Source organism: Oryctolagus cuniculus, chromosome 8 (assembly GCF_051225735.1).
Source record: "Oryctolagus cuniculus isolate XC-2025 breed Fujian yellow rabbit chromosome 8, ASM5122573v1, whole genome shotgun sequence".
NCBI lineage: Eukaryota > Metazoa > Chordata > Mammalia > Lagomorpha > Leporidae > Oryctolagus > Oryctolagus cuniculus.
Window position 1 is genome coordinate 13,066,391 of NC_142874.1, and position 14,067 is coordinate 13,080,457.

Consider the following 14,067-nt stretch of genomic DNA (forward strand, 5'->3'; position numbering starts at 1 on the left):
ACGCTCTTTGGTGAGTTGGGCGCGATGGCCTTGCTGTCGTCACGGGGTAGGTGGGGCCTGGGGTGCAGATAGCGGGCAAGGGGTGTGCATGTGAGGGGTGGAGGGGAGAGGAGGAGGAGAGAGGTGGCCAAGGGAGATTCGGGAGGAGAGAGGAAGGGAGGGGAAGGTGGCGTGAAGGTGGGGTGGCGTGGAAGGAAGGGGAAGGAGGTGTTTGGGGCAGCGTCAAGGGAGGGCGAGTGTGACAGGAGTGCCGGTGGGCGGGTGGAGGTGGGGGTTGGGAGAGGAAGAACTTTTCCTACGGCCTGGGTTCTGTTTTGGGGGTTTCCTGGCCCTGGCCGGAAGCAGTTTTGGCTGCGTCTGTGAGAAGCGGCCTTGACTCCCGGCCTCTCTTCTCTGGGTGGTTCTGAACTGTGATGTGTGTGCGGGAAAACTGGCCTGGGGCACTCTAATTAACTCAAGGTGATAGTACTCCTGTGGCTTGAACCGACGTCTCTATGAGACTGCCTGCCAAAGCAGTGTCTCCATCCTCAGCGTCTACCAGGAGATCCACATCTCCATTTGCATTGCCTCTTAGACACACACTTGAGTGTCCTGCAGGTACCGCAGACTTCCTGTTCCCTTTAAACCTGCTCCACACATTGCACTGATCTCTGTATTGGTGGCTCCATCTGACTTGCCTTCCAAGTTGGCAAACTTGGCAGCACCCTCTTTACCAGCATCTGTCTCCTAGTAGTCACCGAATCTATGTCAGCGGTGGCTCAGGTCCTACACAAGCCCTCAGGCCGAGGCTGCCTGCTGCTAAGTATCATTGCTCTCTGGATTCTTTCTTCCAGGCTTTTCTGCTTCTGGCCTGCATACCACCTGCATTTCCCTAGAAAGCATAGGGGACTGTCTGATCTTTTCTCATCTCCTCTTGCATACTTCCAAAAGCCCTAATCCCTTAGGGGGGGATTCCAAGGCCTTGTTCTCAGGTCTGTTCACAGCTTCTTTTTCCAAGCTGCACAGCCCCTGCTTCTGTCATGCCAGACTTGCCACTGCTCTGCAGATAGGCAGCCACTACTTGATGTTCCTCAGTATTTTCAGCTTGAGAAAGTCGTAGCCATGTTTCAAAATATCCAACTCAAGGGTCTTCCTTCTCTGATACATTTCTCTCATCCTCCCAGGCAGGGATACGTTTCCAGAACTTGCATAACACACTGCTTATCTTCGTAAAGCGCTTAACCCATTTTATCAGCATGTATTTGCTAAATACCTGTATCTCATAGAAGACTGTGAGCTTGTCCAGGGCAGGCCTTTTCTCTCTGCTTTCATTCCTGTAGTCCCTGGTACACAGTTGGTATTCAGCCTATGCAGAACTAACAATATTGGAGGAGTCTGAGGTGGGCATCTTGCCACCTGGGGACTGGAACTGACTTTTGATAGGGACCCTTAGGTATGAAAGGAGATTTGCTGGTAGGGTTAAGACCAGAGGGTTTGAGGGGTCCACAAGGTCCCTGGTGATTAGTCTTTGTTTCTTATTTATTTATTTCAAAGGAAGAGAGAAATATTTCATCCTTTAGTTTACTTCCCTAGTGCCCACAACAGCTGGAACTGTATCTGAAGCCAGGACCTGGGAACTCAATCCAAGTCTCCTATGTGAGTGGCAGGAATGTAAGTACTTGAGCCTTCACCTGCTGCCTCCCAGGGTGGATTAGCAGGAAGCTGGAATCAGGACTTCAGCCAGGACTTGATCCTGGGCACTCTAACATGGGCTGTGGGGATTCCAGCAGTGGCTTAGCCACTATACCAGAAGCCATTCCTTGATTAGTCTTCTGTTCCCTCCTTCACAGGGTGGCTGGCTGCTTGGGAGGGGCTTACATCACCACTGCTAACAAGGCCTGCTGCATAATTTTGTGAGCGCCTTGTTCCTAAGGCAGGGATAAAGTGCCACTAAAGGTACTAAATCATAAAGCTCTTTCCTTTCTCCCGCATACCTCCTTGGCTCAGCCTCATGTTCTTTGGACTCGCTTACAAACTGCAAATTCAAAGATAAAATTTTGAGGATTTTGAGTCACCACCAGCAGAGGTTTACACCCAGTGAAGGCCCTTCTGAGTACCAGCGCTGTGTGATGGCTCCTTTGTGACCATGTAGGCTGCACCCGTGAGGTTGGCCTTGGCTGCTGAGTATAACCCATTGGCTGTGACTGTATAAGATTACATTGTATTCCAACATAAGTGGTTGCTATTTTGAGATAATTCTGCTATTTCACCATTAAAGCAATGCTGCAGGGAGCAACGTGGAATATCCATACCAGAGCATTCCTGGAACTGTTTTGATGACTTGTGTTAGTTCAGAATCACTAGGTCTTTGCTAGCATTCTGCAGTAGGCAGTGGGGTTGCAGGCCAGCTCGCTCCCTAGCACAAGGCTGACTGTGTTGAAATTTACACAGGTGTTGAACAGATCTCTGCACCTGCAGTGTGGAAAAGACTAGAGCAGTGCACTCTTGTGCCTGACTGCCCTTCTTTCTGCCTCTTTGCTTTGTACATTATTAAATGTGCTCTCAAACCTCTAGGACTCACAGCTGAAAATAAAGTAGGTTGGAGGACAGTCATAGACAGCACTGTCCACTCACCAGGCCCAGGTTGTTTCTCCTTAAGCACTGTACCAGATGCCCTACTCCACCCATTAATAACTCTTGTCCTTTCCGAGTTGTTAGCTGTGTCATAAAATTTCTAGATTTCTGAGGGGTTTTGTAAATCAAAGTAGAAGATAAGAACTTTTGCTGCCAGTGTTTTGGCTTAGCTGGTAAAGCTGCCCCCAAAGATACCAGCGTCCCATATGGACGCTGATTCAAATTCCCAGCTCCGCTTTCAATCCAGATTTCTGCTAATGCACTTGGGAGGGCAGCACAAGATAGCCCCAGTGCTTGGGCTCCTGCACCCACGTGGTAAAGCCAGAAGAGGCTCCTGGCCATTGTGGCCATTTGGGGAGTGAACTAGTGTATGGAAGACCTCTTTCTCTTTCTCTTTCTCTTTCTCTTTCTCTTTCTCTTTCTCTTTCTCTTTCTCTTTCTCTTTCTCTTTCTCTCTTTCTCTCTTTCTCTCTTTCTCTTTCTCTTTTTCTCCCTCTCTTTCTGTAACTGTGCCTTTAAAATAAATAAAATGTTTTTTAAAAAAAGAACCTTTAACCATTCAAAGAAAGCCTCAAGTAGAAAGAAGAAGAATCTTGCAGACCCACAGTACTCACTAGCCTAAAATCTTGCCTGAAATTCTTGTTGAAGTTTGCTGATAAAGTGTTCATCAGAAATGACACATACTGACTTGTGTGAAGTGAGCTAGTAGATATTCTTGGCCTGTGTAAAAGTCACGTCTGCTAGTTTTTACAAGATGTAACTGCTACGCTCCTGAGCTACTCGAGAGCTGTTGGGTAGAGATGTTATTACTGGCAGAGTCGTCACACTGCACAGCCCCCGTGGGCATCGTTAAGCCCTGTGACTGGCATTTCCAGGGCTAGTGCTGTGCACACTGGGGAGGCCTTACCCACAGGTGGTGTGGTGTCTGCACAATGTCTGCATGATGGTTCTCCCTCATTTGGATGGCTGGTAGAGTTCTGTTAGTACACAGTCCCTCAACTTGTGACTTTTCAAAATTGCTCAAGCACGCGTTTTTGAGTCACTTCGGAGGGGAACAGTTGGGGCCCTGGGGGATTGATTGCCCACTGTTCTGGAGACTAGAACAGACCTACCCTTGCCTCCTGGAACTTTCTCTGAGTTAGAAACCTCTTAGAGTTATTATAAATCCTTGAAATATTTTATTTCATGGTGTATCTTTAAGCAGAGGTATCTTACAATTAGTGCAGCAATCATAGACTTATTTTTATTATATTTTTATTAAGTAGGAGGGAGGAAAGCATTGTTGGTCAGCGCATATGGTGCTTAACGTGGAATCTGGAGGTGGAGATGGTGTTTTCTTACTTACAGAGTTTGTGATTTCCAACTCTCGCCAAGAGTAAACTCTCGCCAAGAGTAAACACTAGAATTAGGTCTAGGCTGTGGTTCTAGCTGGTATGCCTCTGTTTTAAATTTCATCCCGCTTCTGCTTGGCATCAAGATTTCCAGCTTTCCAAGGCTGGCCACAAATTTAAATCAAGTGTCTAAACCAGTAGTTAGAGGAAAAGATCCCGCAGTGGTAACGGTACTGCTAAATGAATCATTTGTTGTATATCAGACTCCTCATCACCTAGTTGAAATATCTTTGTGTTTTCTTGTTTTCTGCAATAAAAGTCATTCAGACTTACCGAAACTATACATTTGCATTCCTTCCACATGTGAGACAGTCTTTTTCTAAATCATTGGGCTTCTAAATTCCTGTGGGTAGGGGCTAGTGTTGTGCAGTGGGTCAAGCCACCACCCGTAATGCCAGCATCCCATACTTGTTTTCTTTCTGTAATCCAGTCGTTGAAAAACAAAACCACTCCCAATGCATGAGTCCTATAAAAGCAGTTTCACTTTATTTGAACACTCTAGGGAGAAAATCAGAGGAGTATGTACTGTACCTAAAGAGAAAATCTCTGTCAAATTTTAAATCGAATGGTGGAATAAATTCCATGGCAAAAGTGAAGCAAACAACTGACCTGCGGCCCCACCGCACTGGAGCCTGGCCTCGCTGTCTACTTGGTACAGACAGCAGGAGCTCCGGAGAAGCCTGGAGCCACATCCCGTGTGCAAGCCTGTGTGGGCTTGGTCTTTGTTTTCTGATTGGTTGGTGCCTGAAGGGAATCCAATCAGAATTGACGCATGCTGTCGAATACCGAGTTTATAAAAAGGGTGCTCAGTGTTGCTGTTTCCCTTTTCTCTTCTTAGCATCCAGCGTCGTGGAGTTCTTTGTTGGAACATGTACTGAGCACTGGCGCTAAGCCTTCGAACAAGGAGGTGAGCAGCCAAGAGCAACACCTGCAGGAAGGGCCGGGCTGCTGGTGTCGGAGGAGTGGCAGTAGGTTCAACAGGACCCTCAGGTTTGTCCCTCCTCGCCTGGTGAGTCTTCTCAAAATGTTTGTGCGTATCATATGCCGGCCCTGGCCACAGGCAGGGGACACTCGGGCCTTCAGGAGCCAGGGGAAAGGAAGGATAAATTGTGTATTATATTGTATGTTGTAAATTGAATGCTGTATATTCAATTTGTATTATATATTATAAATTTCGTGTCACATGTTCTAAATAGGCTTTACATTGTATATCGTAAAATGTGTATGTGCTCGGAGGTATCACATACGGTTCCAGAAGGAATGGGCCTACCTGGCTGAATTGTCATGCCAGGATGGGTGAACCAGCAGGTGAGTCATCTTCTGTCGGGTGGGCACTTACGATGCCCAGCGACTGCGTTAATTTCCAGGTTTCTTGTGTTATTTTCTGGATTTATAGTTCTGCTTGGTGGATAGGAACTGAGAAAATGGATCTAGTCATCCAGAAAGGAAGTTCCTGCTCACAGGCTTTGACTCCTGTTTTTCCTAATTTGCTAAGCTAGTTTATCTCAGTTTACATGGAAGGTTCTGCAACACAGCAGTGATAGCATTGACTGGGAAACCCCCCAAAATGGTTGTATATCGATGTCATTGCCCCACTGAATTCTAATTCTGCCTCTGTGATATCCAGTGTTGCCCTAATTTTATGAAAAAGTTCTTTAGGAAGATATTGTTAGATTGTCTTAACGAATGTGGCTATATGGGGAGACATACGATGTAAACTTCACATATCCCAGTCATATTATTACATTAGCTAGGACTATGGGGACTCTGTTTATCATCAGAGGCAAGTAGATCAGAGGATGGCACCGAAAGTTTGAGAAGGAAGCATTATTCCCTAAGTATATTTGTTGCAGGTATAAAACTATAAGGTTCTGAATAACTCAATACAGGTTCTTTTTATTTCTAAGTTAGATTTTGAAATATTGAAATCACTTGGATTATGATATTTTTCGGTCGGAGAGGAGAGGGGTATTGTTTCTGCACAGTATCCACAATGGTTGCCATGCCATTGGTTGTGAAACTTTGGTTGACGAAATGAAATCCCTGTTAGTCCGTGTGTTTAAACAACACAGAATTTCAGAATCCCTAGGTATTGTGTTTTGTGGTTTGGTTCTTATAGTATGTGGAGAATCGAGTCTTCCTTCCTGCTGGTTAGCATTCACTAGTGTTGACATCCAAGGATCATTCCTTGATTTTCATTTTAGGAGATGCTGAGCAGGGACTAATCGGTAACAACCCCTTGAGGCGAGTCATCATGGATGTTCCAGTTTCCTCATTATCCACTCTTGGTGTTCCTCTTAGTCCTGATTATTCAAATCCAGATGTTGAAATGACCCCATGTTCATTCTAAGTGTTTGTTCTCACTGGTCTTCTCATCCTAGACAGCCTCATCTCTGTACCGTGTTTCAGGAGGGTCTTGGCTTTTTCTCCCATCATTAGCTAGACCTGTTTATGTTGCCCACGGTTTTCTCATTTTGGCTATTTTCAAACTTGATTCCTTGATTCCATAATTCTTTTCCCTCACACACAACAAACCAGGAAAAATCTGTTCTCTTGTTTTCTCATGCTCCCAGTCCACACATGTTCTCTGATAACATTCACCAGGCATCTCAAAGGCTGGCTGGTCCCCACACCCTTCTGGAAGCCACATGAATATGTGATTCTTTGGCTTTTCGCTTTTGTGTCTCAATTCCGTCACCTTTTCCACACCTCTGCTCCTGTGACCACCATAAAACTTTATCATCTCCCATAAGCCTAGCCTCTCCCTAGGCTAGCAACTACTAGTGTACTACTAACAGGAAGTTAAAATTTAGAAACTTTCTGGGGAAGTTCCAAAATTAAAGTGGTTTACGCCAAACGTCTTAAGATGCTTTCCCTGTGTTTGACTAGAATCGTATCTATGGGGGGGGGGGAAACTAGATGGAGTGTTCACCTCACACAATGCCTTTGTTTTGTTTGTGAGTTATGTATACCTCAGTAATTATGAATGGGAAAACTAAAACTGACTTGCAGTTCAATGTTGCAAATATTTGGGAGTTCTGTAGTGAGAGAACAGGCATGGAGTCCAGGAAATCCTTCAATGAATTGGTATATCTGTGGTTTTCAGAGTGCTACTTTAAAGACATTTAAATTATGTTAACATTTTCTTGCAGTGTCACTGGTCACCTACTGATGAAGCAGGCCCTGCATTTTCCATTCCATAGTTTAATTGGGCTAATTCACAACCTGCCTATAATAGTAGCTATGTTAAATGCACATAGGAATGTGCACACATTGGTGGGAGAATAGCACATAGTAATTTAGGATTCTCGTTTCACTTTTCACTTTCCTGGTTTCCTTCAGATACATTTCCTTTCATGTTGTATTTCTGAGTTTTCAGTTTGAGGGAGGTGGGGTGACAATGCATTATGTTACTTGGATATTGTCTTAAATATTCTCTTGATGGAATTCCCGAATCTTTATTTTCAAGATATAAATCTCCTGAAATTTAGTTTAGTCAAGTTTATGAATGTTCTTTTTAAAGATTTATGTATTTGAAAGTCAGACTTCCACAGAGATAGAAGGAGAGGCAGAGAGAGAGAGAGGTCTTCCACCTGCTGGTTCACTCCCCAGTTGGCTGCAAAGGCCGGAACTGTGCCAGTGTGAAGCCAGGAGCCAGGAACCTCTTCTGGGTCTCCCACATGGGTTCAGGGGCCCAAGGACTTGGGCCGTCTTTTACTGCTTTCCCAGGCCATAGCAGAGAGCTGGATTGGAAGTGGAGCAGCCGGGACTTGAACTGGTGCCCGTGTAGGATGCCAGCACTGCATTTGGTGGCCTCACCCGCTATGCCACAGTGCCAGCCCCAATCATGAATATTTTAGCATCATTTCTGTCCCATGAAGCCTACCAAAACCCCACAATATTAACCTAAGTTCCTTAACTTTTATGATGCATTTTAAGTATAGGAACCTATTTTGAATGCTTTATTTTTTCCAGCCTTTTCACAGTGTAACTGAGAAACAAAAATTCTATCTATTCAAGGCACGTTCTCTGTGTTTCGATATGAGTCTGATCTGTATATTGCATTTTCACACAAACCGTTCGACTCTCCTGGTACTTACAGTACACTATGAAAGGATTAGTACAATGGGGCCACCTAACAAATTTATCACTTTTACCGTGTTTTGTAACTTTTTCAAATTTTATTTCTTTATGTATTTTCCCAGACAACTTTTATTTGAGGTATACATACTTTATGCATTCAATAATTGCAGCTTTAGCAGTTGTATTTATTGGTAGCAGTAATTCTTCTACTGTACCTGCCCTCTCATTGACACTCCTATGCTTTTTTTTTTTTGACAGGCAGAGTGGACAGTGACAGAGAGAGAGAGAGAGAAAGGTCTTCCTTTTGCCGTTGGTTCACCCTCCAATGGCCGCCGCAGCTGGCGTGCTGCGCTGATCCAATGGCAGGAGCCAGGTACTTCTCCTGGTCTCCCATGGGGTACAGGGCCCAAGCACTTGGGCCATCCTCCACTGCACTCCCTGGCCACAGCAGAGAGCTGGACTGGAAGAGGGGCAACCGGGACTAGAACCGGTGCCCATATGGGATGCCGGGTGTCGCAGGTGGAGGATGAACCTAGTGAGCCACGGTGCCGACCCCTGTACATTTCTTTTGAAAGGCAGGAAACAGAGAAAAGGGGAGAGAGGGATAAAGAGAGTAAGGCAGAGACAGACAGGGTGAGCGAGAGGATGAGGGATATCTCATCTCATGCATTATTTCCCTCCTCAGATGTCCTCAGTGGCAAGGCTCTGCCCCAGGTCTCCCACTTTGGCACTGGGGCCCACGTCCTTGGGTCATCTTCTAGTGCTTTCCCAGGCACGTTAGCGGGGAGGTGAATGGTAAGTGGAGCAGTTGGGACCTGGTCTGGTGCTTACACGCGATGCTGGCAGTGCCGGTGGAGGCTCAGGCTTTTTTTACACCCCAGCTCCAGCCCCATCACCATATGTTTGTATCGTTTGACTGCCCTCTCTTCAGTTTCATGCTCCCAGTTCATCACAGACACCATCCTGCTCTCTGACTGTGTTAGTTGGACTTTGTATATTCCACATGGAAGTGTGATCGTGTCGTAGTGCTTATTTCTGTGCGTCTTGTTTCCCTCATGGTCATGTCCTGTAGTTCCATACTTTTGGATCCATCTGTGACAAGTAGTAATATTTCCTTTCTTTTTAAGGTTTGGCGAGGATGCCACTGTGCGTGTATCCCATTTTTCCTTATGGGTCCATCAGCAAACATTTGGATTATTTCCATATCGTGGAATTGTGAATGATGCTGAAGTGATGTGGGGGTGCAGACAGTTCATTGAGATGGTGATTTTCTTTTGGATTCATGGTCAATAAAGGTTGTTCCTTTTTAAATTGTATTTGAGGAACTTCCATATTGTTTTTCATAATGGACGGTATAATGTACATTCCCTCCAATGATGTGTGTTCGTTTTCTCTACATTGTGCCCAATACTTGTTATCTTTTAGCTTTTTAACAGTAGCCATTTAACAGATAGGAGATAATAACCATTGTCATCTTGATTTGCATTTTGTTGATGTTAGCAATGTTCAGAACTTTTTCACATACCCACTGGGTACATTGTATGTCTTTGCTGGAAAACATTGATTCAGTCCTTTGTCCCTTTTTAATTGTATTCTTTGCTTCTTAGTGGTGCACATTCCTTGTATTACTCCCTTGATCGCACATCTGGTTTGCTAACATTCTCTCCTATTCATTGGTTTGCCTTTTCATTTCATTGATCCTTGCTTTACTGCTTTACTAGTTTGTTGTAGTTTCATTTCCTTATATTTGCTTTTGCTGTGCTTAATTGTTAACACATGAGCAACCACTCTTGAGGCTAATGTCAGGGATTTTTCTATTTTATAAGTTGTAAAAGTTCAGATCTTCTGTGTGGACTCTCAGTTCATTTTGAGTTGATTTTAATATGTGGTGTGACAGTGCCACAGTTTCAGTTTTGTACATGTGGATAGCCAGGTTGCTTCTGCCTCAGATGTGGGCCCTTACGTCCAGTGACTACATGTTTGGCAGCCCTGGTGGGCCAGGGTTCCCAGTGTCTTCAGTTGGATCCGTTAAACCAGATGCTGTGGCTGGAGTTGAGCAGGAACTTGGCAGAAGCTGGCAGAAGCCAGGTTGGCCCGTACTGCTGGCTCGTGGTCCGAGTCCCGTGCCTCCATCCTAGCTTCAGTGCTCTGATGTTCTGTTCTATCTGTGGTACTAGGTCCCCAGGTGACACTGGGCCTCATTGCACACTGGGGTTGTTAAGTGTACACTCAGCAGACCCAGGTACCCATATCTCAGGCAGAACCAAACTGAATATCCACATACAGATATCTGAAGCTGTATTATGATGTGGCCCTTATGCCAGAGAAGACAGTGGGCTGGTTGAAGTTAGGGAGGTTGTGGGAGGCACACATGGGGGCATGTGTGGTGATTGGGGAGTAGGAGACCATGCAGTGATGGGGTCAAGACAGGGGACTGTGGCCTCCTTCTCTGGAAGCCAGGGCTATATGAGGCTATGTCAGAGTTTTTTGAAGGATGGATGTTTGGCCTAGTGGGAAAGACAATGCTCAGGATACCAGTGGCAGCAGTGATCGTTTAAGTAGTGGGATTCTTGCTACCACCTTGGAGACCATCTCCCAGCTCAGCCTGGGTCAGATCAGCCCTTGTGGGCATTTGGGTAATGAACTGCTAGACGGGTGGGTATCTTTCTCTCTTTGTCTCTCCCCCTCTCCCCTTTATTGTTTCTCTGTGTTTTGCTTTTGAAACCAGTTGCGATATTAAAACGAGGTGGAAAAAATGGTTTATGGATGATGCTGTATCCTAGTGGCAGTAGATCATTGAGTCATTTCCTAAAGTCACACAGTGGGCTGTGTGTAGCTCACAGTAATCTCTGTTAGATCTTTTATTAGCAAACCAAGTACACGAGCTCAAGGCTCTAAGCGTAAAATAATGTCCAAAAAGAAATGTAGATTTGATCAGTACAAATTTTATATAAGTATTGAAATGTCACACTAGCCCATACATATGTACAACTCTTGTGGATAAAATGTAAGTAAAAATACCAACATGTTACTTGGTGTATAAGGTTAAGGGGTTTTAAATGATTAATGTCACAACTAATATTATGGTATTTGAAAATGGTTAATTAATACAAAAACATAGCCTGTAAATGACTGAATGGTTCTTTCTTGACATGCTCAGTCAAAAGGCTATTATGCTGCATTTTAAGTTGGTGATGCATATTTATTTTAGATTGTTTCCTTTAATTAAGAAAATGGTAGTATGTTTTCACGTGTATGTGAAATTGGATAGCATCAGAGCAATACAATGAATACGAGATAAGCTTTTTTTCATAATTGAGATTTTATTGGATTTTGAGAATCACTACAGAGACATTTCAGTTTGTATACTATTCTTAACAAACCAAAAATTTAGAAAGTAAGGGCTTGTCATTCTCTTTAAATCTTTTATTATTTTTGAAATAGTGTATTTTTTTTAACTTGCCTCCTAAGAGCTTTATATTTCACTCATAAAGAGTTCAGCTAGTAAGGAAGAATATAGGCAAGGGCCATAAAAATTATCAAACAGACGAAGTCCCATCTTTAGGATCAGTTGTATACTCGAATTGATCACTTTAACTAGTAAGATGGCATTAAGTGTCAAAGGGATCACATAAATAAGACCAAGTGTCTGCTACTAGTAATAGAATTAAAAAGGAGAGAATGATCCAACATGGGAAGCAGGCCACACAGCAGACTCATAGAATGACAAATACCCTGAACAGCACTCTAGCTCAGAGTCAGCCGTTAAGGCATTCGGATCTGGCTAAAAAGCCCATGAGAGCATTCCAGGCATGGAAAGCTGAGACACTGTGGCAAAAAGTCACCCACATGAAAGATCTCTGGGAGTAAGATCCCAGGGGAAAGGAAGGACTGTCAGAGAGGTCAGTACCTATCTCTGAAGGAAGGAGAGAACTTGCACTTTGATTATGGCCTTGTCTAAATCATGTTGGAGTTTGTGGACTCAAGAGGCTTCCATAGCCTTGGCAGCTCATGACCAAGAGCCTAGGGTGCTCACTGATGTCAAATATGAGTGTCAGTTGTTACATCAACAACAGGTGTCGCTGTGTACATGCTCCCCATGTAGGACCTGTGTCCTTAAAGTGTTGTACTATGAGAATTAACGGTAAAACTAGTCCTCAAACAGTACTTTCAACTTTGTGTGTCTGTGTGGGTGCAGTCTGTTGAAATCTTTACTTTGTATAGAGTTGATCTTCTATATGTAAAGATAATTAAAAATGAATCTCAATGAAGAATGGGATGGAAGAGGGAGTAGGAGTTGGGATGGTTTGTGGGTGGGAGGGAGGGTATGGGGGGAAGAATGACTATAATCCAAAAGGTGTCCTTAAGAGATTTATATTTATTAAATCAGAGGTTTGTATAAAAATGTCAGCTACACTCATACACAGTAAATTTTAAAATGATCATGAATTATTAAAATTATAGTAGCATATCATTCTTTTCTGTCTCTCTCTTTTTTTTTTTTTTTTTTTTTGACAGGCAGAGTGGATAGAGAGAGAGGAGAGAGAAAGGTCTTCCTTTTTGCTGTTGGTTCACCCTCCAATGGCCGCCACTGCCGGCACGCTGTGGCCGGTGCATCACGCTGATCCAAAGCCAGGAGCCAGGTGCTTCTCCTGGTCTCCCATGCGGGTGCAGGGCCCAAGCACCCGGGCCATCCTCCACTGCACTCCTGGGCCATAGCAGAGAGCTGGGCTGGAAGAGGGGCAACCGGGACAGAATCCGGCGCCCGGACCGGGACTAGAACCCAGTGTGCTGGCGCCTCAGATGGAGGATTAGCCTATTGAGCCACGGCACCGGCCTGCATATCATTCTTAAGAATTTGTTTGACAAAGATATAAAAGAAAGTGTGACAAAACTGTATTTGCAGCAATACTGATACACACAGGCATTATTTTCTTTTTTGTATTTTTTGTTGTTTTCTCATTTTTTAAAAGAAAATTTTAGCTCCCATATATAAAGGAGAACATCTAATATTTGTCTTTCTGTGTCTGGATAATTTCACTGAGCATGAAGTCCTTCAGTTGCAACGATTTTGATAGAAATAACAGCGTTTTAATTTTTTTATGGTTCTGTAATATTCAGTTCTACATATATGCATCCAGTTTTGCCAGCACCATTTACTGAATAGATTGTACTTTTTTCCAATGTATAGTCTGGGCACTTTCATGAAAAATCAGTTGGCTCTCCCTGTGTGGGTTAATTAATTAATCAATTTTCCATGATCATGCTGCTTTGATTGCTATAGCTTTGTAGTAAGCTTTGAAGTCTGGTATTCTGACGTGTCCAAGTTGATTTTTTTATTTTGCTAAGGATCATTTTGGCTGTTATTGATATTTTGTGATTTCTTATGGAATTTAGGATTATTTTCTCATTCTGTAAAAAAAATGCCATTGGTGTTTGATAGGAATTTCATTTAACTTGTAGGTTGCTTTATAGGTATTTTAATTATACTAATTCTTGCAATCCATGAGCAAGTTCTATTTTTTCCATTTTGGGAGTCCTTGATGATTTATTTCTTCAATGTTTTAGAATTTTCATTGTAGATATTTTTTCACTTATTTGGGTACATTTATTCCTAAATGTTTTATTTTTGTCCCTATTATGTATGGGATTAATGTTTAAATTTCATTTTTGGCAAGTTGGTTATTAGAATATAAAGAAGCTACTGTATTTTGTATGTTGATTATGTAACCTGTGACTTTACTGAATTGGTTTTTCATCTTGAAGCATTTTTTGGTGGAGTGTTTAGATTTTTCCATGCACAACATCATGTATTCTACAATGTTGTTGAATTCAGTTATTGTTAATAGTTGTGTTGAGGAATATTTCATGTTATGAATATAAGAGCATGTCATAGAGGCTTAGAAGTTTACCTGTGGAAAATTTCTCTGTTGTTTGCCATGGGGGAATTAGAGTAGTACCTGGCAGACTTGTGGACTGA

General features: G+C 43.3%; 1 protein-coding gene across 10 annotated transcripts in view; it reads left to right on the forward strand.

Moving 5' to 3' along the window:
* Positions 1-14,067, forward strand: part of LOC108176049 (uncharacterized) — a 384,299-nt gene that overhangs the window by 10,468 nt on the left and 359,764 nt on the right. For 5 of the 10 annotated variants that reach the window (XR_016211580.1, XM_089301932.1, XM_089301936.1 and 2 more), the window contains one exon: positions 4,843-5,013. Coding sequence is in view for 4 of the 10 variants with exons in the window: in XM_089301936.1 (XP_089158062.1) it covers positions 4,843-4,895 (53 nt within the window). In the remaining 6 variants the exon portion in view is untranslated. Of the gene's footprint in view, positions 1-1,538; positions 1,651-4,842; positions 5,014-14,067 lie in introns of those variants that run through there. The other 5 variants (XM_089301934.1, XM_089301938.1, XM_089301935.1 and 2 more) reach the window with 2 other exon arrangements.